At 42.6% G+C, this 22,875-nt stretch overlaps 3 protein-coding genes across 8 annotated transcripts; all 3 read left to right on the top strand.

Annotated features, from left to right (window-relative positions):
- The first annotated feature begins 445 nt into the window (after positions 1 to 445).
- On the top strand, positions 446 to 4,923 carry LOC123444972 (protein IQ-DOMAIN 3-like). Of its 5 annotated transcripts, none has more exons than XM_045121879.1 (6): positions 446 to 788; positions 1,744 to 1,852; positions 1,964 to 2,353; positions 2,888 to 3,109; positions 3,577 to 3,696; positions 3,846 to 4,923. In XM_045121879.1, exons 2-6 carry the CDS (start codon positions 1,775 to 1,777, stop codon positions 4,533 to 4,535), a joined length of 1,500 nt encoding a protein of 499 aa, XP_044977814.1. In that variant the 5' UTR covers positions 446 to 788; positions 1,744 to 1,774; the 3' UTR covers positions 4,536 to 4,923. The 5 variants fall into 5 exon arrangements, with proteins under 5 accessions (XP_044977814.1, XP_044977811.1, XP_044977812.1 ...); XM_045121876.1 differs by having other exon boundaries at positions 507 to 742; XM_045121877.1 differs by having other exon boundaries at positions 783 to 1,038.
- Positions 4,924 to 13,248: 8,325 nt separating this feature from the next.
- On the top strand, positions 13,249 to 19,472 carry LOC123444974 (coatomer subunit delta-3-like). Its single transcript, XM_045121880.1, has 12 exons — positions 13,249 to 13,352; positions 14,354 to 14,412; positions 14,616 to 14,655; positions 14,972 to 15,195; positions 15,398 to 15,640; positions 15,756 to 15,879; positions 16,504 to 16,811; positions 17,254 to 17,440; positions 17,514 to 17,667; positions 18,165 to 18,227; positions 18,313 to 18,409; positions 19,130 to 19,472. Exons 2-12 carry the CDS (start codon positions 14,410 to 14,412, stop codon positions 19,214 to 19,216), a joined length of 1,530 nt encoding a protein of 509 aa, XP_044977815.1. The 5' UTR covers positions 13,249 to 13,352; positions 14,354 to 14,409; the 3' UTR covers positions 19,217 to 19,472.
- A 91-nt stretch (positions 19,473 to 19,563) lies between these two features.
- LOC123444975 (ATP-dependent Clp protease adapter protein CLPS2, chloroplastic-like) lies at positions 19,564 to 21,465 on the top strand. 2 transcript variants are annotated; one of them, XM_045121882.1, is made up of 4 exons: positions 19,564 to 20,358; positions 20,487 to 20,585; positions 20,712 to 20,830; positions 21,078 to 21,465. In XM_045121882.1, exons 1-4 carry the CDS (start codon positions 20,133 to 20,135, stop codon positions 21,159 to 21,161), a joined length of 528 nt encoding a protein of 175 aa, XP_044977817.1. In that variant the 5' UTR covers positions 19,564 to 20,132; the 3' UTR covers positions 21,162 to 21,465. The 2 variants fall into 2 exon arrangements, with proteins under 2 accessions (XP_044977817.1, XP_044977818.1); XM_045121883.1 differs by having other exon boundaries at positions 20,712 to 20,821; positions 21,078 to 21,464.
- Positions 21,466 to 22,875: the final 1,410 nt, after the last annotated feature.

Below are 22,875 nucleotides of genomic sequence, written 5' to 3' on the forward strand. Positions count from 1 at the left end.
GAGTAGTAGTATCATATTGCGCCATCGCGGCTGCAACGCCACGCATCCGATCCGTTCTCCAGGGGAAGACGGCGAAAAGAAAAGGCCAAAGCCAAAGCCACAGACGAAACGAAACGAAACGGCCGCGGAAAGAGTAGCGCTTTACACGAGATTTCTGCGCTGCACACGAGTAGTACGTACTACAAAAGCTGGTGAAAAAACAGCGGGGGCAATCAAGCCGGCGTAAACGCCTCATTAACGCGCGGGCGGGGTTAAACCTAAAGCGAGGCGACGGATCCGTCTCGAGAAAAGAGACCGTTCGCGTGGGGCCACGCCTGCCTGATACAGGTGTCACGGAACGAGCCGGCCCAGAAGGAGAACGTCACGCGGGCGGGCGACGTTTTTTTTTTCTTTTTTTTTTGGTATCGAATCTGGTTGGTGGCGACCGGAGCATGATGGCACGCGCGGGGGAGCACGTCCGCGGGGGGTCGGGCACCGCCTCGTCTCGTCCTCCTCCCATAAGAGGCGACAGGGGACGGCGCGTCTCAGCTGGCACTGGGGGCGCGCGACGGCGACGCCGTGACCGTGACCGTGACCGTGACCGCGACCGCGACGCGCCAGTGGGGGGGCACAAGAGATCGGGAAGGACAGTCGAAACGGCTCGCCGTCGTACGCTCGCGCCACCAACGGCCTGCTCCCCCGCGCGCCGTGGTCCCCGCACGGCCGTAGGTCCCACCGGCGGGAATCAATTCTCGGCGAAACGGTGAGGCGCCTTTCCTCCCTCCGAGCGACGGGTGAGGTGAGGTGAGGTGAGCATAGTAAAAGAGGAATAGTAGTAGTAGTAGTAGTATTTGCCTGGGGGGAGGTGGGCTACTTCACCACCCATTGCCCCTTCTCCTTCTCCTCCGCCCCTTTCCTTTTCCTCCGCCACTTTCCGCAATGCCTCCCCCGGTCTCCGGTTGGTTGATCTGACCCGTCGAGGTCGAGCCGCCACGACGGGTGGCTTCAGAGGGACGGGAGGTGGGCGGGCAGGGCTTTCGGCGGTTGCTTGCCTTTGAGGTGAAAGCTCGCACGCCCTCTTTCTCTCCCGCTCGATGTGGAAGTCGGATCTCTTGTTTTCCTCTCGGGCGCCGCGCTCTTCTTCCTTGCCGCGCTCTTCTTCTCTGCTCTAGTTTGAGGTGCGGCTCAGGGTTGGGCTTTCGGCCGCAGGAGCGAGGGTTTATGTGGGGGATTAAATTCGGTTGGTGTCTGATCCCTCCGCTTCTTGTTTTCACTGCCCGATTGATGGAGCGTCGAGGGGTAACGCGCGGAACTAGGATATCTCTCTGCGTCCAAAAGATGCCTTTCTTGCGATGTTCTGCAACTTATGATGCACAATTACGTCCTGCTGTATCTAATCTTCTCAAATCTCCGCCTGCTATTTTTGCTCCTCGATTCGCTTAAGATTTTGACGAGCTTAGAATTGTGTAGGCCCGCTTGGCTCCGCTGTTCGTGGCTGATTTTCTGTCAGCAAGCTTTCTTCTAGGTGTCAAAACCTGTTTCTTTTCTTTCTGATTTTATTTACACATGGATGCTTGTTTGATTGGGGAACGACAGTACCTTTTGATCTCTAAAAATATATTTTGGTGGGACAACTGTCCTTGTGCCCGATCCACATATGCTGTGATCCATACTGTGTAAACCTTGGATTTTTCTTTTGTGGCCTTTTTTCCCCTTCTGTCATTAGTGTTCTGAAGCTTTGATCTGTTCTGTATACTTTATAAGGTGAAGAAGGTGCATAAAAGGGACACCAAGTATGGCAAAGAAAGGGAAGTGGTTTAGTGCTGTCAGGAGAGTCTTCAGCTCCTCTGATCCGGAGGGGAAAGAAGCTAAGGTATAAAAATACTATACTTTTACATCTACAATTTGACTCGAATTATGCATCTCATTTTTCAGTAAAGCTTTGTCAGTTCAACCATTTTGACATTCGGCGACCTGTATATAGACTGAGAAGGCAGACAAGCCTAAATCCAGGAGGAAATGGCCATTTGGCAAGTCAAAGCGCTTTGATCCACCCACCTCGACAGTGTCAGACATCACTCCAGTAGCTCCATCGCCGCTGCCGCTGCCTCTGCCGCCTACACAGCCTCCTCAGCCACAGCCTGAGGAGATAAAAGATGTCAAGCCAGTCGAAACGGAGAGTGAACAAAACAAGCATGCCTACTCCGTTGCGCTTGCCTCTGCTGTCGCTGCGGAAGCCGCTGCCGTCGCTGCCCAGGCCGCTGCTGAGGTTGTCCGCCTCACAGCAGTCCCCACAGCGACATCAAGGGCACCTGTTTGCTCGCAGGAAGAACTCGCCGCTGTCAAGATTCAGACCGCCTTTAGGGGTTATCTGGTAATGCATCTACGCTTGCTGGATGTTTATTACTCGCTGTTGTTATCTATCTGTATTAATGTCTGCACTTGCTAGCAATACAGTATCAACCATATGCTGTCATTGGTTTGAGTCACCATCTTCTGTTTTTACTGACAGTTGAGAACATGTATGTAAGATGTCAGCCTGGTATGAATTAATATCCTTTAATATACCTGATTTGGTTGGTAGAGAGTTGTTGTCTAATCCATCATTATCATGTCGTTGGTCCAATTTGGAATACAGCCAAGATTGTGCTTTGCTGGTCATATTCAATCATACTTTCATTTGATGATTTCGATGTTCTTACGCATAAGAATGTGAATGATGATATGACAGCTGAATAAAAATAATACAGAATTGCGCAAACCATTATTAGAGTAGAACTCTTAAACCTTACTTCTTGTGGCATGAAAAGTCATATATATGTTCTGTATTTGTGTGGCATTGACTCCTAACTCTTCTTTTTTAGATAGTAAATTGATTAGTCACTCAATTTGCAAAATTATTGTGTAGGCAAGGAGAGCACTGCGTGCGCTGAGAGGACTAGTTAGGCTGAAGTCGCTAGTTGATGGAAATGCCGTCAAACGCCAAACTGCCCACACCTTGCATTGCACACAAACAATGGCAAGAGTTCAAACCCAAATCTACTCTAGAAGGGTGAAGATGGAGGAGGAGAAACAGGCTCTCCAAAGGCAGCTCCAGTTGAAGCATCAAAGGGAACTTGAGAAAATGAAGGTGAGCACCGTTTTTCAAGTAGTCCTTGCAAGCCTCGTCTTTTTTTTTTTATGAACATAAAACTAGAGCAACTGGGATTAGCTCCCATGTTTTCTTAAATTAAGGAGAACCACGAGGGCTCGAACGCAGGCCGCGGTATGGGCACACGCTTGCATGCGCGCCTCTAGCCAACTGGTCAAGACCAGTTCTCCATAACTTCAGCTTTAGAGTATTTATTTATTGTTTGTATTCAGTAGGCGTCTTAGATGGCTAAAGAATCTATTTTGGGCATTACCTGCCTATTTTATATTTACAGTAGAAAGAGTTATTAGTGATAAATAGTAAAAACATACCACTCACATTGAAGAAAGAGTTTGGATACATACATGGTACCGATTAATGCCGCTAGACTTCTGTTGTAAATATTGAGTTATAGTTCTGATGTAACAAATTTCTTACATCTCTATACTATCCAACTTCCTTTGCAGATCGATGAAGACTGGGATCATAGCCATCAATCCAAAGAACAGATTGAGGCCAGCTTAATTATGAAACAGGAAGCTGCAGTAAGACGAGAAAGAGCACTTGCATATGCATTTTCTCATCAGGCAAGCTGACTTCTTTGATTTCCCCTGATGTATTGTACTTCTATTGTGGGCTCCTTGCTTTTACCTACTGTAATTGTATTTTTCCTCTCAGTATATGTAGTAGTATTTCTCATTATATCGCCAATTCCATTTCTTTTTATCTCATGCAGTGGAAGAATTCTGGTCGAACTGTAACACCAACATTCACAGACCAAGGGAATCCTAATTGGGGCTGGAGCTGGATGGAACGCTGGATGTCAGCAAGGCCTTGGGAGAACCGAGTGGTGTCAAACAAGGATAAAGACACTGCTCTGACGAAGAATCCCAGCACTAACGCTGCTCGAACTTTTGTGCCCCGTGCTCTCTCAATCCAGAGGCCTGCAACACCAAGCAAGTCGAGCCGTCCACCAAGCCGGCAATCACCATCAACACCCCCATCAAAGAACCCTTCTGTTGCAGGAAAATTCAGACCTTCAAGTCCAAGAGATAGCTGGCTATACAGGGAGGATGACCTGAGGAGCATCACAAGCATACGCTCTGAGCGCCCAAGGAGGCTGAGCACAGGTGGAGGCTCGATCCAGGATGATGCGAGCCTAACAAGCACTCCAGCTCTCCCCAGCTACATGCAGTCCACGAAGTCTGCAAGGGCAAAGTCTCGGTACCACATGGTATTCGCCGACAAGTTTGAGGTCCCTGATAGAGCATCTCTGGTCCACTCATCGATAAAGAAGCGCCTGTCCTTCCCAGCTGCAGAGAAACCAAATGTCACACCGGCAGATAAGCTGAAGGAAAGAGCGAGGCGCCATTCGGATCCTCCGAAGGTGGATCCTGCCTCCCTGAAGGATGTCCATGTTGCCTGATATGATCCAATGAACGTCAGGCATTGTCACCTATGATTGCTAGATCGCCATCTTTTCCGTTTTTGTATTCTCTAGTTTAGATTGCAAGGTTGAACCCTCCGTGAAACTGTATGATCTGTCCGGGTTGATTTGAGACGATTCTAACTGTTTGCAGACAGAGGTTTTTCTCTGTGGGTTGTGGTGTGTGATGCTGCAGAGAAGGAATGTGAAGAGGTAAAAAAAAAAGGTGAGATGATTGGTGTGCGCTTGGTTTTCAGTGTACATTATGAGTTTTTCGAGAGTATGTACATTATTGGCTTGGAGTCCTACTATTGTTAACCACCATGCTTGAAATGTAAGACGCCCAAAATTCCTGACTATTGAGATATGCATGTGTTCTTGATGTGTATGTTATGGCAACTGAATCACTGATTCAGGATGATGCCGCTTGGCATCCTGAGTTGTTGCACTTGGTACCTAGAGCAGTTTCAGTTTTTCCCAGTTGGCTTGCACTTGTTATAAAACCTGTATTTTCTTCCATCAAAGGCTACTACGGTTGGCATTTAGGCTACTGATTCTTTTGATTTTGCAACATTGTGGCTTTTGCTTTCTGAAACGGCGGAAAAGAAGCGACCCTGGATTCAGTTACCATCAGGTTGCAACAGGATTATGAAGCGTGATTGCTAGCCAGATAGGTTGTAGCAAACTCGCTTACCATCAGGTGGTCTGAAAAGGATTCTTTCTATCATCAAATTCGCTTTGCATTTGCATCTGCAGCCGCCGGTTTTAGGCAATGCCTCTTGCATAATGCTTGATTTGTACTCCAGCACTTTAGATGGTGGTACTGCGTAAGCACCTGCCGTAACGTTTCTTCAAAGGTACCACTACCAACTCCAATAAGTAAGAGATATACTAGTGCTATGACTTCGTTGCCGTATGATTCCAGAAACACATGGCTCTGAAGGCCTACAGATGCATCTTCCATTTTTAAATCGCCTCACACTTTTCTGTTGTGGTTGTGCAGTTAGTTTTTGATTTCTTAGGATGTGCTGTGGGTGATTCATAATTTGTTTCCATCTAGGACGAAATCTTCAGGGGTTGCCGTTACTTGAATAGTTGAATACTTCCTTTTGCGGGTACCGTTACTTGAATACTTGATGAGAGATCTTTGTGGCTTGTTTGGAATTCAGGATTAGGAAAACTAGGTAGGGAAAAATGTCGTCCTATGAAAATCCTTTGGTGCGATCCTATGAATCAGGAAATAGGAAAAAATATATATTTTCCGGACATGGAGTTTTTGCCTCCCGAGCACAAATGCTCAAAAAGGTTAGTAGAAAAATTTAAAAAATGATTTATATTTGTCATAAACTTTGACAAATGTTTTGTATGTTTGTAATATTTCAGACCGAAATAACATTCTTGAAAGTCATGACAAAAGAAACAAAATCAATGCTCCAAAAATACTAGTTTTGGATACATTTTGGACTGCTAATTTCGTTTTCTTTGCCACGACAAACACAAATATTTATTTTGTGCTGAATTTTGGTATGTATGTAAAACATTTGTCAAAGTTTATCATAAAAAATCATATTTTTTGAATTTTTTACTATCTTTTTATTTTATTCTTCACCAAGGAGCATTTTGATCTCGGGAGTAGAATAGGATTTTTGATTTTTTTCATTGAAACTACACTCTTGTAAACACCCCACCCACCCCTCCTTCAAATACTAATAACCGGAGGATAAATATTTCACTAAATAGAAATTTGAGTTATAGCAGATATAAGTTGCTAGTTCTAATTAGACCAGTCTCCTTGGGCACCTTCTATAGCGATAGACAGATTAAAAAAATATGAGGTTGGCTTTAGGCCCATCCAACAATTTCAAAAAAAAAATCTCTAAAGCCCATGTAGGTGTCATGACAATAGATCGTGAGAAGTTTAGTCTCATCCTGCTAATGAAGAAAGAGTTGGACCTCCTTATTAGGATTCTATTTCACATGTTATTGGAGTTTGAAAAGAGAAGTGATCCTCACACACTCCTCCGTCGCAACGTGCATCGGGAATGAGCTGAGCATAGCTCATACCTATGCGCTTATTTTTGTCGGTTAGGTCATCACGAGATTAGAACACATCTGCTCCACTCGCACTGTCCCTGTCATTCAGTTGCTACTATTGTCGCCGGTGACTCCATTGCATTGGGGAGCGTCTTCTACGCCACTGCTCACCGAGAAACTCAAAGCCAAGAAGAAGACCACCGAGGACGCCCCGCCATCGTCGTCGCGACCTCCGCCTGGCCGATTGGTGGTTATAATTTGTTTATCCCGTTCCTATTGATTTATGTTTCGACCATGCTAGCGTTATATGTAGATGTATCTACCGTTAACGTAGTTTGTGCTCGCGTGATCAAATATCAACATGTATTTTATCTTTGTCAATGCCATGCTAGTGATTTATACGTGGATTAAATTGATCGAAATATTGCTAATATATTCAACAATTGCTAACTTGACAGGAGAAAATGGCGGAAAGTTTGGTCAAATTGATGAGTTTTTTTCTCTAACGAAACAAGCTATAATCCTTACTACAAAAATTATATGATGCATAGAACTGCTTAAAGCTTATCAAGTACTCTCTCCTTAAAAAAACAAGAGCTTTTAGATTGTTAAAGTAATTGATGATGACATGGCTACCTTGGATACGACCTAAAGTATTATTTCATATTTACATATTTATGAGGTGATTTCTTATAATAATTATGCAATAATTTATTTATTTTATCTGTAATAAAAATACTTCACCTATTTTTACTCCATGCCTAAATGCAGATTTGTCGAACGCTTACACCAACCACATGTGAAGATAAAGGAAGAGGAAACGATCAAGTGTTGTTTAAGAAATCCTCTCACGTCAAAGGAAATGATTATGTGATGTTCAAGAAGTTTTCTCACGTCATTTTTAGCCGAAGAGAAGATAAAGTCCAAGTCTCTCACGTTTTGGACTCAGATTCGGACTGCACAAGCATAACCGACTCAAAAAGTCAACAACTTTTTCATATGGACTCCGCATTGGGTGATTCTTTTTTATTTGGAAGTACATTTTATGTACGTTTCAGTCCAATTGAAATCACCTAAAAAATTCTTTGGAGCATGGAGATATTGACGAAACAATCTCATGTTGCATTGGGGTCTGAGTCAAGCTACAAGTCCAAAGTTGCATCATCTCCACTTGGGCTCATTGGCCTTGCACGACCTAGGGTTAGTTTTAGGATGCCTTGGGACGTCACCCCACCTCCTTGGCTGCCATCCCTTGCTCCTATATAAATAGATCAGCCTAGTAGCTTTTTGGTTGGGATTTATTTAGTTAAAAGTTAGGCATTACAACTTCTTTACTTCGTTTGTGCCCAACGACCAGACCAAGACCGCTTTCGGATCCGAACCCTTACCAATACTTCATATATATTCGCAATATTTAGATAGTTTTTATCATATTCTTGCTTGTTCTTCAATTGCTTGTAGGAAGGGACCTTCGTGGTCAGGTTGATCGTGCTCCGGCGTGGTCAATAACCTTTTGGAGTTTGTTTAGCGATTGCCAAGGTGCAACGGCGTGCACGTTGGTAGTCGGATCCTCAAAATCGTCTCCACCAAATCGATAGCCACCATCTCATCGAAAGACCGGGACACCCTCGCCTCTATCAAGTGATGTCAGTTTTCAGGTTGCTCGATGAGAATTTCGAGTTATCCCTAGATTGTATTTATTTTTATTACCTATTACCCAAGAAAAAGCCACACACACAAAAGTTAGATCTATTCATCTTTATCCAAGCCAGTATGAGCCTTTACAATTTTTCTCTTTAGTGCTTGCATAGTTGAATGATTGGTTGCATCGTCGTGTCGAGTTGTTGGTCTTAGTGTCTAGTTCCTTTAGAGTTTCGAGTTCTATTCATATTAGTCACACCACCGCTGCATCACCATCCCTTTCGTTGTCGCCCACCACCATCCATCAATTGCCACCACCAGTTCCCATCGGTCATTGTCATCTATTGGAAAGAAGGAAAAAAAGTAAGATAAAAAAAAGGGAAAAGTGAGCGAAAAAATAGGGAAGAGAAAAAAACAAATTTCGGATCCATCTAGACTCAATCCATATGTGAATTTGGATTGAAAATTCTTTTGTATAGTGTTCAGTAAAACATGTGTATCTTCCTCATACGAAGTCTGTTTTGGCTCTACGAGTACTCAAATTAGAGTTATTGACGAGACGCATCTGAATAATTCATCAAGCTAGTTCACTATTGTCACCTTCAAATCGGCTTCTAAATAGGAATTTTTGCCCTCCGAAGATCGCAAACAAAGTTTATCAATATTTTTTAGGTTTGTTACCGATTTTTTTTATTCCTCATATGAAATCGGAATTGAGTGATTCTTTTTGCATTGACAAGCTTGGGTCAGTGGCAATCTTGAGAGAAAAATATCACAAATTTAACATAATATTTTCCAAAGGAAAGTTGGAGATAGAGTTTTGGTATATCATGCTTACCGATTATTTATCATCATTATCTTTACTATCATTGTGATCATTACTTATATCTTGCTATTTAGAGCTACTTCATATCATCCGTTGCTGATACTTGTGATATGTCGCGACTCCTTTAGTGTTCTAGACTCGCGTCGCTAGTACGGTTTAGACTAGGACCAGCACGGTACCACCGTTGAGCGTTTATTCAACATTGCATCTCTGAATTGACGTACACAAAATCTACTTTCCAACAAAAAAAGAATCACCCAATTCGGAGTCCGTATGAAAAGTTGTTGACGTTTTGAAACAGGTATGTCTGTGCAGTTCAAATCTGAGTTCAGAACGTGAAAGACTTGAACTTTATCTTTTCTTGGGCTAAAAGTGACATGAGAGAACTTTTTGAATAACACATAATCATTTCCTTTGATTTGAAAAGACTTCTTGAACAACACTTAATCATTTCCTCTTCCTTTATCTTCACACGTGGTTCATGCAATCGTTCAATAATTTTGCAGTTAGACATGGAGTAAAAATAAGTGAAGTATTTTTATTTCGGATAACATAAATAAATTATTACATAATTATTATAAAAAATCACCTCACAAATATGCAAATATAAAATCCTTTAAGTCGTATCTAAGGTAGCCATGTCCTCATCAAAAGATCGGGACACCCTCGCCTCTATCAATAATGATCTAAATACTTTTATATTTCTTTACTACAAAGGGAGTACTTTTAATTAACTAGCCCATAGCCGAAGTTCCCTTCCCCCACCTCACCTCTTTTCTCTTTTTCTAGATATATATCCATTTATTTATTAAGTACACCCTAGGTCTTCTATGCGAGACAATAGTGGGAATATTCCATGACTGGTTTACAGACTTAATTTCCTTTTATAGATCTTTCTTTAATTCTTTGATTGCTTCTTTTTTCTTTAATAAGTTTGAGAATCCCATATGAATTATGACGTGGATAGTATTGATTTCCTTTTGGGCAATTTCTTTGATCCTAGGAGACCTTCCGCATGCACAAACATCATTTAACCAAAAACACTAAATCACTCAACAAAATGTAACGCTTAGTAAGAAAAGATAGCAAAAAACGAAAACATAAAACATGAAAAAAGAAAACCGAGGCAGTGCCCTCCTGCGCGCTGGTCCGGTCCATTCAGGCAGGCGCCTGGTTGTGTCCGCTAGTTAGACTGGCCCATTCGCAAGCTGTGAGAACTGACTCCGATCTTACCAGAAGCGAGTCATAGTTGTAACACATTTTTCTTTAACACAGTATAGACGCAAACATCTCTCCCTAATAATAAAGCAAATACGGTTTCTGGTCGTCCGTCATTTAAATTGTCCCCATATTGGCTAAAATTTCCCATCAATGCCACTCGTAAGTCAAAAAACGGTTCATTTTTCGGATTTTAGAAGTCTGTGCAGTTCTTTGCTGTTATACCATCCGATACATTAGGAGAACAACAACCAATGAGTAACGCGATGGCTAACGGTTAAAGCTCCAGACTCGAGACCAGGGTTTGATCCCTGGTTGTTCTCACATGTTTTCTCTCCTTTTCTTTACCTCTCTCAAGCATGGACCAACCCATGTGCAGGTCGGGACGCCCCTGTTTTGTATTTTTTTCCTTTTTTTATTTTTGTTTTCTTCCCTAAATTAATTCCAGATTTTAAAAGAACAAAGTATCAAAAATTTATGAGTATAAAAAATGTAGGAAAAAGCAAAAACTAATTGTGTATTCGACAAATATATTTAAAAAGTCATAAAATATTCATGAGTTCGAAAATTGCTCACATATATTATAAAACAAATCACAATTTCAAATAAATTGTAATAAAATACTAAATGATCATGATTTTTGTATAAAATTATCCAGTAATCAAAACATATGCATGAATTTGAATAGATTGTCCATCATCTTTTAGAAAATTTTCGTAAAAATTAATACACATTCATAAATAATGAACAAAACGAACTGTCGCTTACGTAAAGGTTTTATTAAGAGATTTGTAAAGGTCATTTCATGATTTTATTTAGACCATTGCATATCAAAAAGTTTCGAGTTTGAAAAAAGTAGGAAAATGATAAACCATTTGTGAATTCAGAAAAATATTCGAAAAATCATAAAAAGTTCATGAGTTCAGAAATTGCTCACACATTATAAAAGAAATCACAATTTCAAATAATTTTTCATGAAGTAAGAAATGTTCATTTTTTTTAAAATGATCCGGTATTTAAAGCATATTCAGGAATTTGAAAAAAATCTCCATCTATTTTTAGAAAATGTTCGTAAAAATTAAAACACATCCGTAAATAATGAACAAAACTAAATGTCGCTTACATAAAGGTTTTATTACGAGATCTCTGAAGGTCGTTTTATAAATTTTTTTAGTCCCTCGCGTTAGGCAAAAAAAGGTTTTCGTGTTTTGTACAACGCTGAACTCAACCAAATTAACACAACTTTTTATGGGTTAGTTTTGTACACAATTATGTTTATTCTCGTATCAGAATACTGGTTATGGTAAGCACCGCTACGCTAAGTTAAATCGAGACACATCATTCATCAGTATAGCTCAGACAGAGTCCGTAAATGTAGTTTGCTCAGCCATTAAATATTATGTTGTGACACCTTAAGAAATCAAGTCGCGATGAGCATCATATTTTTTGTTTATGAAATCATACTTTTTTATATCTACCACACCTGTACAATCTAATAGTTTTTTACGTTGCAACGCACGGGCATATTTGCTAGTTAATATAAATACACATATATTTATTATGAACGTACATACGCATAACCTATCCTTATGAGTACCTTCGAAAAACTGAATAAACATATTATCTTGAGATTTACGAAGTCATCGTAAGCATCTCGTCGTCAACAGAAACATCTCCTTCCACTTAAAACGCATCGAAGAAAATTCTGAAATAAATTCAAAAAACAGTGCAAACACCAAAACTTAAACCCTGGTGGAATAAGGATACCTTTGTCCCTCTCCAACTAGTTCGTCATGAATGGCTACTTGACACAAAATGCGTTAAATAAAAATATTCCAAGAATTCATACATTATTAAGAAATAGCGATTGCGAAAATCTGTGCTTGGTTATCCAATTTACCAAATCCTACTTATAACCCTCTTTATTTTTAGGGGCACTTATAGCCCTCTATAATTAAACCACTAATTGAGGAATCATCTTTTAAAATTCATTAATTGAGTTTTTCTTTTTCTCATAGATTTGTATTTTTAAAACATTATATTTTCTAAATTGTGTGTCCAAATCTTGAACCATTTTTATCATTGGGTTTCTTGCATCGAGATCTTCAAAACTAGATTACATGTTAATATATTTTGATGATTCTTTTCATTAAAAAAGAACCAAAAAATCGTACCTCTCACGATAGGAAAGAAAAACAGAAAACACATTTATTCTATATTTTTTTCCTTTTCGAGAGGCACGACGTGCCTCTCACGAAGGAAAACCGTGCCTCTCACGAAAAAAGTATGTTTTTTTCCTTTTCGAAAGGAACGGACGTACCTTTTACGAAGGTAAAATCGTGCCTCTCATGAAAAAAAACTGAAAACACATTTTTTCCTTTTCCAAGAGGCACGACCATGCCTCTCGCGAAGGCAAAACCGTGCCTCTGATGAAAACAAAGCCGTGCCTCTCGCAAAAAAAAAATTGAGTTTTCTCCGTTTTCAGAAGGCACGGCCATGCTTCTCGTGAAGGCAAAATTATGTTTATCGCAGAAGCAAAACCGTATCTCTCACAAAAAATTAAAAAGCACATATTTTTATGAAAATATTGCGATTTTTTTTATCAAAAAGCTAAAAAAACCGATAAAAAACTAAAACAAAAAATCTAAAAAAAAATCTAAAAAACCGAAAATACATGCCAAAAAAATAAAAAATGAAATCAGAAGGAAGCGCTCAGAATGTGACACATAACGAGAATGCGTCAAGTAACTATACGTGGGACTGCTCGTTGGGTGGCTTTCAAAAGAGCGCTCGCTAACTAGTGGGTTTACATGTCAAAAGAAAGAACTTGGGCTTTCTCCGATACTGGTCTCGGGCCCAGCTCATTAGGCGTCGGCCTATGCGTGTCGTCGTTAGCCAGGAGGAAACCTACTCTCTCTCTCTCTCCGAAAAAAAAGGCCAGGAGGAAACCGGCGTGCGAAGGAACTCTCCTCCTTGTCCCTCTCAGAAAAAAAAAAACCCGAAGGAACTCTCCTACATAAAAGCTGACCTTCCTCGTCTTGCTCCTTCGGTCCGTTCCCTCCTCCGCCCCTCCATAGCTCGCGCCTCGCGGATCTCAGGTACGGCGCAACTCCTCTCTCTCCCGCTCCCCATCACACGCCATGCCGCCCCCCCTCTTCGCCCACTAGGGTTTGCTCTGCTCCGCCTCTTGCCGGATACTCCGGTGCGCGCCAGGATCTGATCCATCACGAGTCGAGTCCCCTACGCGCCAACCAGCCTTCTCGCCCGCGTTCCCAGATCCGTGAATCTGTAATCCGTTTTCGCGAGGCATTGTTCGCCTCTAATTGTTCGCGAATCTGTGATCGGTTCGGGTTCAGACGGTCGGTGCGTGGAGCGGCTGCAGGTTGCGGCTATCAGTTTGGATCTGTAGTAAACTCCAATAGCGGCTCATAGTTAGCAGTGTCAGCAATAGTTGGGTTCTGAGATGGCTCGTGCCTGGAGTGCGAGGAGTGTGCGGGCTGACGAGTTTGAAGATGTCAGTTCGGTTCTGGGATGGCAACTCGTATGTCAGATTAGCCGTTGCCATATCAGTAGCCTGCCGGGCCTATCTACATTATGCTCGATTTGTATGGATGGTTTAGCTCGAGGGTCTTAGATTTTTTTTTAACGTGGGCTGATGTTGTTTGATTGGGGATATCTGATCATAGTGTTCAGTCTGCATCTGCTTCATAGTGAATGCTTTAGGCTAGTGTTATTTTAACTGACGTCTACCAGTTACCTACTTATGTGGACATTGTACTTTCGAAATTCTTAGAATATGGTATGTGTCTAGGAAAATATGTCTTGAATTCACTTGTGTTCATAATGTATGTATATGTTCCCTAGTCTTTGTGTTCTTGCTTTTTATTTATGGCTACCTCGTGAATTATTTTTGTTCTGCCACGAGCAAAACTTAAGTGGCAGAATATTTAGTGAAACCTATTTGATATGTGCATAAAACATTTATTTCTTGGCCACTCTTTGTATATGAGTGGCTGTAGATTCTCAGTTCTCGATTCTTTCAAGTTTCAACTATCTTGCATGCCTTTTCTGTGAGAAATAATTAGCTTCTCTCTTGCAGTTTTATAACTTGCCAACTTGGCTTTGGTAATTCCTGGGACTGACGAACCACTGAAAATGGTAATGACTGATTGTTTCCAATTGTTGCCCTGCAACCTTTTGCTGTTTTATTCCCAATGTTATAAACTTACTTTGCCCATCTACATTCAGGACACGCAGCACAGTGGAATACTGCTTTATTTTAGTTCATTAATTCTAAGTAGTAATAATTTTTCCCTAGCACTACTCAGAAGTAATGACTGTTTCTTTTTATATGCACTCAGGTGGTTCTGGCAGCTTCTATAATATCAAAGTCTGGAAAGGGTGAGTGTTTGAAATTCCGCAATTACTAAAGTCCTTTTATTGTGTTTGATTCTCATATGAGTTATATCCTCTTTTTATAATATTTTCAAGAAAAAACGTAAATACAGCCTAATCTTACTAGCTGTATGCATATATGAAAATTTGTCATCCATTGTTATATGGATGAGTAAAGTTGTTCAAAACAACAGCTCTGAAACGGCCTTTCTGCTTCACTTTTGTTCAGTACATCTATGATTTATGTTTTTGTTAGTGTATGTTTGTGTGTACATCTGTATACTATGTTTGATATGATGTTGTTTATTTACTTGAACTGCAGCACTTGCTTCAAGGCAATATGTTGACATGTCTCGGATAAGGATCGAGGGACTACTTGCAGCATTTCCAAAGTTGGTTGGAACTGGAAAGCAACATACTTATGTTGAGACAGAAAATGTTCGTTATGTTTATCAACCAATTGAAGAGCTGTATCTGCTACTCATCACAAATAAGCAGAGCAACATCCTTGAAGATCTGGACACACTGAGGCTGCTCTCTAAAATTGTATCCTACTTTCAATCATGTTATATTCCTATTGTCAAAGGCTAGGTTGTTGCAATTTTAGAAAGAAAGGTTGTACCAAAAAAAGGAAAAGAAAAGATGTAGCTATCTAAAAAAAAAACCTAAATGCCAACAACTCCATTTCGAACTTATTGGAACAAAAATCAACTCAATGTTGCAATGGTTTCCTTGAACATCTATAAAGGTACCTGAATACTCCCCTTCATTGGACGAAGAGGGTGTCCGCAAGGCCGCTTTCCAACTTATATTTGCTTTTGACGAAGCCATTTCTCTTGGAAACAAGGAAAATGTGACTGTTCCACAAATTAAACAATATTGTGAAATGGAGAGCCATGAAGAGAAGCTTCACAAGCTGATCATGCAAAGCAAGATAAATGATACTAATGATCTCATGAGGAGGAAAGTTACTGAGATTGAGAAAAGCAAGGTTTCTCCTACATTTTACTCGAACAAGAAACTTGTTCTTAGTTTATGCGTTACAAGGGATATCCACCCCTATTACTAGTCCCCCATAACAATCTTTTTTGCTGGACTGTGTGCAGATTGATAGAGGCAAGACTGGGGAAGGATTTGCTCCGACAAAAACTCCGAATAACTTTAATGACATGAACATTAGAGGTGGTCCAGGGTCAGAGGTTAATCCTATATTTACTGACAAGACAAAAGGTTTGTACTCAGAAAAATGCATGCTGTGTGGAAACGGAAACCTATGTATTAGTAACATATTGTTCTCTCTTAGCACTGATGTTAATATTTATGTTTCAATCTGTAGTATCTTATACTTCAGTAAATTTGTGCATAAATAATTGATGGTGTATTGGATGGAATCTGGATATCACAGTGGATTCATGTAATTATTACCCTATTCATTTTATCAGGCATTTGCAATTGGTTCTATTCAAGTAGACTAACTCCCTAGCATGGAGTATTACTTTTGCACTAGGTGACTTGTCATGAATTAAAAGATGTAACTATCTGTTGAGTCAAAGTAAATTATCATCTTAGTTCTTGCTGCTTATCTAGTGCCTTGTTTCCATATAGTGACTTGACTCAATAATTGTGTTTGAAAGTTATGACGTGTTCTGATTCACAACCAATTAATAAGGAAAAAAATAGAGCAGTTGCAACAAAGAAATATCTCCTTTCACATATTTCACCAATTTGCTTAGAGTTGCATGACTTCAAACAGTAAAGCTTTCTTTTATGGTGATGTGTGGTTAGAGGAGAGATGAGTATGAGATTTGGCTTTGTGGCTATTATTTGTGTTAACTGCTAGGTGCATTTATACAGGGCGACCATCTGCTCCTTCTGCTCCTAGTAAAATGCCTGTTGGAATGAAATTAAGTAAAGCACACAAGCCAAATCAGTTCCTGGAGTCTTTGAAAGCTGAAGGAGAAGTTATTCTGGATGATACTCAACTAAGCGCAATTCAGTCAAGGTCATCATCATCTCTTCCACCAAGTGATCCTATCACAGTGACCATTGAAGAGAAGTTGAATGCCACAGTTAAAAGGGATGGCGGAGTTACTAATTTTGATGTTCAAGGAACCCTTGCTCTCCAAGTTCTGAATGACACTGATGGTTATATCCAGTTGCAGGTCATTTTCTACGTCTGAATTCTGGATCTTTACATTCTCATACGACTCGTTCACTTGGAACATTCAGACCATTAAGCAATGCAATCTGTTAATACAGTTTTAATATGAATTTGCATAAAGCTTCTGTTCATGTGTATTAATAGTAGTGGGTCACACTGTTTTGTACAGTCCTCAATATCCATTGATGTGACTAATGAAAGGGTCCGTTAGATCACTCATAGCACACAGTAACAGAACTTACATATATAACTCACCACTGTCCTATCTTACAGTATTAATTTTTTAGATTGGAAAAGTGATCACAATTTTGTTTAGTACCTGATACTGTAGCAACATGAGTAGGAGTTGCTTGCCTGCAAGCACTGCTTTTTTGGCTAACAGCACGTTTGAAACTACTTCAATTTTAATTTGGAGATACAATTTTTCCCTACATTTGGTACAGATTGAGAACCAAGATGCACCTGGACTTAGCTTCAGGACGCACCCTAATATTGACAAACAGCTGTTCAACGGCCAGAAAATTGTCGGGGCAAGAGATCCAACCAGGCCTTTCCCCAGTGGTCAAAATGAAACACCCCTGGTGAAATGGAGAATCGAGGGGTTGAATGAGTCTTCTCTGCCATTGACAGGTATATACTGCAACTGTTTGCTTTTAGTAGCTTGCTGGTTTGTACTTGCGTAACCTGTTTTTGCCACTTCCAGTCAGTTGCTGGCCTTCAACATCTGGAAATACAACTGTTGTGAACATTGAATATGAAGCTTCAGACATGTTTGATTTGCACAATGTTGTCTTCTCTATCCCTCTGCCCGCACTTAGGGATGCTCCAAGTGTAAAACAGATAGATGGGGAATGGAGGTAATGTTCTAACTTCCTCATCTTCTCTTAAATACCCTGCTAACATATGCCCGGCATGTGCACGGACCAACAAACACTAAATGTGGGACAGATTTCCATGCACACACTTGTTAAATAACATGCTACAAACACTTCCAAAACATTGTTATAGACTGGAATTTTGGAAACAACTATGCTCTTGATTCACACAAGACTCGTACTGTGAAGACACCTGAGTCCAAGGACAGTTTATAGTCAAATGGAGCAGTAATTTGATGTATATTTAGGCTGTATTTAACATGGCTCAGTATTTCATTTTTATGTATAGTAGTAATAAATTAAGCAGTTTTAAAGACAAGCGATTCAATTTATTCCACATAAAAAATGATATACTCGGACGATAAGGTCATCCATCCATTCATTCCTCTTTAAAATAGTTTCTTTATGCAAGTTTCTCTCGATCATCCATCGAGTTACTTGTTACCTGCACTCACAGTCTTGTGTCTTTATTTATCCAGGTATGACGCAAGAAACTCTGTGTTGGAATGGTCTGTTATTCTTATCGATCAATCCAACCTAAGGTACATGAAGTATATTTTCTCATTAGTGTTACTTCTATCATGCAGTTTGTTCCCATGGTGTTGATATCACTTTTTTTTTTTGCAGTGGTTCCATGGAGTTCTCTGTTCCTGCTGCTGATCCATCAACATTTTTTCCCATCTCGGTTGGATTTTCTGCATCAAATACATTTAGTAACGTGAAGGTTTGTTATATTACTTGTTTACATGCATACTTACATCTTCCCCTGCTTTGCTCTAGTGACTCCAGAACTATGGACACAGATAAGCATAATGATATACTGTTGGCCACTTCAGAATAACATACTAGTATTTGAGTGTGGAATTTGCATGGTTGTCTGGCTGTATCACATCATTTGACTAGCATTTGGGCTTGGTTGAATATTTGTAGTCTCTACAGTACGCACAACAGACTTTGTATGTTTTGCTTTCTTGTCCCTACCCACCTAGCTAACTCAGCATGAAAAACCACTGTGTATGGTAAAAAAATGCCCACATATGTTGCCTCTTCCTTTCCAATTTCCATGTGTCAAACAGTAGGATGTCCTCTTACTGGCTTTTATGACATTTTGATCTACTCTGCTTTGCAGTTAATTTTCCAGCCACATTTCATATTTCTTTATGTCCATCATTGCCTCGTCATTTCTTTAGGAGAAGCACTTTGGAAAAAGGATAAACCAAATAGTTTACAGTACCAGGTCTCTAGTCGTAAACTGATGCTGGAAGCATTTTATTTATGGGCTTCTTGATGTGGGGTATTTCTTACGTACTGTTTACCTGGTGACCCTGTACCACATCTAGTCTCCGGTGCCATTCTGCTTGGGCTGAGTTAATCCATCTGTCTAGGTTGGATGTTTCTCCTTGAATCTGTAATTCTTATGGTTTCCTGCAAATTCTGGTTTCAGGTTACCGCCATCCTTTCATTGCAGGGAGGTAGTTCAAAATATTCACAGCAGGTTCGACTGATCACTGCTAACTATCAGGTGGTCTGAGGCCGTTTGTTCTAGTCAGGTGATTGCGCGCATGTCTGGAGTATATATATGAACCTTTTGTTTTTTGGTCATGACTTGTTGAGCCGTTGTGACATCATCTTTCGGCTCAAGAATTTCATGGGATATAGAGGGTAAATAGCTGGTATACGAAAATGCAATTTTGTACTTTCATATTGTAAATTTTTGAATGGAACGTAGCGTTCTTCATGCCCACAGATACAATATGGAAATATATGACACACTCGTCCCTTGCCCATCTTCTGCTGTTTCCACGTTGTTATGCTTTTTTTTTTGTGGTCGCTTGTATGGTTAAGTATCCTTTCATTTTTAGTTTTGAGTCTTGTTTTCACCTCCGGTCAAATGTATCTATCCGATTGCTTAAGATGCACGAGTGCAGTTTTCTTGTGGTTGGTTCTGGATCCTTACCGGCGTTTGGGTTTGTGTTGTTTCTGGAACGTTCCATTAAGGCCCGTTTGCTGTCGATGGCTAGAAAACAAGGATGTGGTCGTTGCCGGCCAACTTGATGTGTGGCGATCTGGGCCGCTTGAACTCTGGATTGTTCCAGATGCGCGTTCTAATTCGTACAGTTGTAGCGCCACTTTGTTTGTCTCCTTCTGCTTCCTAGCGAAAAAAAATGCGTTGCGCTGTGTTTACCTCCTGGACTACGTGTTCTCTGTATGGTTGAGGAGAAAGGAAGAATTCATCACGAGTGGTAGAGGTAAGCAATGGACGCGAAATTCCTGGCATTTTTTCTTGGCAGTTTCTTTGCCAAGCCCTGAATAAATCGCTCCATCGAGACCGTCACTCAGGTCACGCACACGCACTCTCCATCCCCGTCCATCGCATTGCTCGTCTCGCCTCCCTTGCGCGATCTGACACGAAAATCTCGTCGCTGCCAGACGCCACCGTAGTTCCCATGGCGATCAGCAGCAGAGCAGCAGCAGCCTGTACCGCACTCAGCTTCCACAGCACCGCCGCCGCGGCGCCACCCTCGAGCGTCGCCGTGAACCGGAGAGCTCAGCAGCAGTGGCCGAGGAAGGCGATGGCAGCCGTGGCGCGCGCGACCAGAGCCGGCGGCGCGGTGCTGGACCCGCCGGCCTTCGACCAGTCCCAGCTCGACACCCTCCCCCCAGCACAAGAAGGTGCGCATTCGTCGACGCCTAGGCAAACCAAATCAAACCATCGTTTCGAACTCTCCGTTTTTGACGTTGGGGTGCGCGCGCTGACTGATACTGATATATATTGCGTTGTGCACTGCATCTTCATGCAGGAGGAGACACGGGGAGGCTCAAGGACCGGAAGGCCACCGGCAGCGGCGACAGCTACAAGGTGCTGCTCCTAGACGACCCTCGCCACACCGAGAAGCATGGTATCGTACGTTTTAGTTGACCATAGGTGCTGTTATACAACACGCACTGCAAGTGTTTTTGCGGTCTGGATCGACTCATGATTTGCTATCGTGTGCGTGTGTGCTGTGGTGTGGTGTGGTGTGCAGTGGAGACGGCGTTGCCGCAGGTGGTGCCGTCCGTGACGGCCGAGGCGGCGCGGCAGCTCTTCCACGAGTCCCGGCAGAAAGGCGCCGCGCTCGTCATCGTCGCCGTCAAGGTAGTACTGGTACATGCACGCCCTCCTTCCTTTATTGGTAGCTAGCGCGGGGCACGCCTTCGTTTTAGTAGATTTCAGTTGAGCCAACACGAAGCTACTTACAAAACAGTCTACTACAGCCCTAAGACTTGGAGGACACCCCTTAACTTTTCACTTTTCTCCAACTATTTGTTATAATACGGGGGGTTATGGCTCGATGCAGTACTACTGGTGACTTTTTGGTTTAATAAGAGATACTTCCATGATGGCTGAACAGGAGCATGCCGAGTTCTACGCGCAGATGATGGTTCGCCACGGACTCCGATCTGCCATCGAGCCCGAATCCGACATGGCAACTTGAACTCTTTTTTTTTTTTTTTGGAAAAGGATGGCAACTTAACCTACCGGTGCTTTGTATTCAAACTTCGAGAGCAGCAGCTGGCCTTTTTGGTTTTCGGCGCTGGATTTCGGGATTTTGGAGCGCCGAGGAATCTCATCACATGGTCGTAGTACCGGACCGGAGGCAATTCCATTGCTAGCTTATTTTCGTATACCAGCTACTAGTACTTTACTGGTGTGTGTAAGCTCTGAGCATGTATGTAATCATGTACTGTACTCTAGTAACATTGAGTAAGCATACATACCCATCCACTGGTTTTGTAGCGCATTTTCCGTGGCGTTTGACATCTGCCGGTCAGCGCGTCCAAATGGAAATGCATGGTCCTATCGCGCCACACATCCCAGCATACAATGTTTGTGTATGGGGTAATGGTATGTCGACACGTCGGGACTAGGACCAGAGCCTTTTCTTCATTTTGAACACGCCGGAACCAGGACCAGAGCTTTGCATAGGGCCTGCATGCACGTAGGCGACATCATTCCGTTTCGTAGCGACACAGATACGCACAGCCCCACCACACGACTTCGTTCGTTGGGCGCTGTAGAGCTCAACGTGAGAGCATCTATTTACACCCGAGCTCCCCAAGCCGTCCCGTAAGAGCATCTATAGTCGAAGATTGCAAATATGACACCTCAAACGTCCGCGAACGCGTTAGGTACCCTCCCCCTCTCCTCCGCGTCTCCTCTCCAAACGAGGCGACCGGGGCGGTCCCTTCCTCCCCTGCCGCCAAACCTCCCCTCCCTCTCGTCGCTCTTGTTGGCAGGCGTGGCCGGGCGCTTGCCCGTGCGGCGTCGTGAGGCTGGCGGCGGCGCCCCCTGCCTTTTCCCGTCGCAGTTCTCGGCTCGGGCGGCGTGCTCCGGTGGCGGTGCCCCGTGGCAGACCGGGCAGCGGCGCGGCCCCTTGGCGGTGGTGGCGGTTGGCGGAGGGCTTGGCCGGCAACGCCATGCTGGCCCATATATGGGCCCTTAGGGCCTAGATCTGGGTCGAAGTGGGCCAGTTCGATCTTCGGCTGGTCTGGCGCGATACGGGCGATAGGGGCGGCGACTCCTGTGTTGCTTCTGCTGCAGCGCGGCTGTCAGGGGCTTAACGGGATCAATGTGGGAAATTAGTCAGGCATGCCCCTGCTCCTGTGTCCGCTCTGCTACCGCCTGAGCCGGTGGAGGTTGTCCCCTCCCACGCGGCTGTGATACTGCCGGTCCCTATCAACGGTGGCTGTGTCTCAATCCAGTCGGCATTGCTGCATTTGATGTGGTGAGACGACGGTGGTGTCCTCGTGACTGTGGTGGCGCATGTTGGTGGGTGGTTGGCATGGTGGAGCTAATGATTGGTTCCGGACGATGGGTGCGAGGGTTCGAGAGAAATCTCTGTCGGATCTGGCCGACACTGATACACTGACGCTTGCGGGCGCCCCTCCCTTCCTGAAGGGCATCGGATGTACCCCTCCCCCACTCCCCTCCGCGTGGCGAGAGAAATCCTAGGACTTGTCCGGGCATCAGCGTCGTCATCGTCGTAGTCCTTCTTGAAGGTGTTGCTTGGCACGCGACAATCAAATGGCATTGGAGTGTGGTGGAATTATCCGGTGGGCGCAACAGTTGCGGGACACTACAACTTTCGTTGATCCGGTGCTGCTCGCTTTTTTCTCTTATTTCTCTTTTGTCTTTCTTTTGGGCATGAT

The sequence above is a fragment of the Hordeum vulgare genome, chromosome 3H (assembly GCF_904849725.1).
Source record: "Hordeum vulgare subsp. vulgare chromosome 3H, MorexV3_pseudomolecules_assembly, whole genome shotgun sequence".
NCBI classification, from domain to species: Eukaryota; Viridiplantae; Streptophyta; class Magnoliopsida; order Poales; family Poaceae; genus Hordeum; species Hordeum vulgare.

What these genes read in the sequence shown, in the direction of transcription:
- LOC123444972 (XM_045121879.1), top strand. Translation starts at nt 1,775, where the DNA reads ATGGCAAAGAAAGGGAAGTGGTTTAGTGCTGTCAGGAGAGTCTTCAGC. An exon ending in CCGCCTTTAGGGGTTATCTG is followed by an intron (nt 2,354 to 2,887) that starts GTAATGCATCTA and finishes ATTATTGTGTAG; the next exon opens with GCAAGGAGAGCACTGCGTGC. An exon ending in GGGAACTTGAGAAAATGAAG is followed by an intron (nt 3,110 to 3,576) that starts GTGAGCACCGTT and finishes CTTCCTTTGCAG; the next exon opens with ATCGATGAAGACTGGGATCA.
- LOC123444974 (XM_045121880.1), top strand. An exon ending in AATATCAAAGTCTGGAAAGG is followed by an intron (nt 14,656 to 14,971) that starts GTGAGTGTTTGA and finishes CTTGAACTGCAG; the next exon opens with CACTTGCTTCAAGGCAATAT. An exon ending in ATGGTTATATCCAGTTGCAG is followed by an intron (nt 16,812 to 17,253) that starts GTCATTTTCTAC and finishes CATTTGGTACAG; the next exon opens with ATTGAGAACCAAGATGCACC.
- LOC123444975 (XM_045121882.1), top strand. Translation starts at nt 20,133, where the DNA reads ATGGCGATCAGCAGCAGAGCAGCAGCAGCCTGTACCGCACTCAGCTTC. An exon ending in CCTCCCCCCAGCACAAGAAG is followed by an intron (nt 20,359 to 20,486) that starts GTGCGCATTCGT and finishes ATCTTCATGCAG; the next exon opens with GAGGAGACACGGGGAGGCTC. An exon ending in TCGCCACACCGAGAAGCATG is followed by an intron (nt 20,586 to 20,711) that starts GTATCGTACGTT and finishes TGTGGTGTGCAG; the next exon opens with TGGAGACGGCGTTGCCGCAG.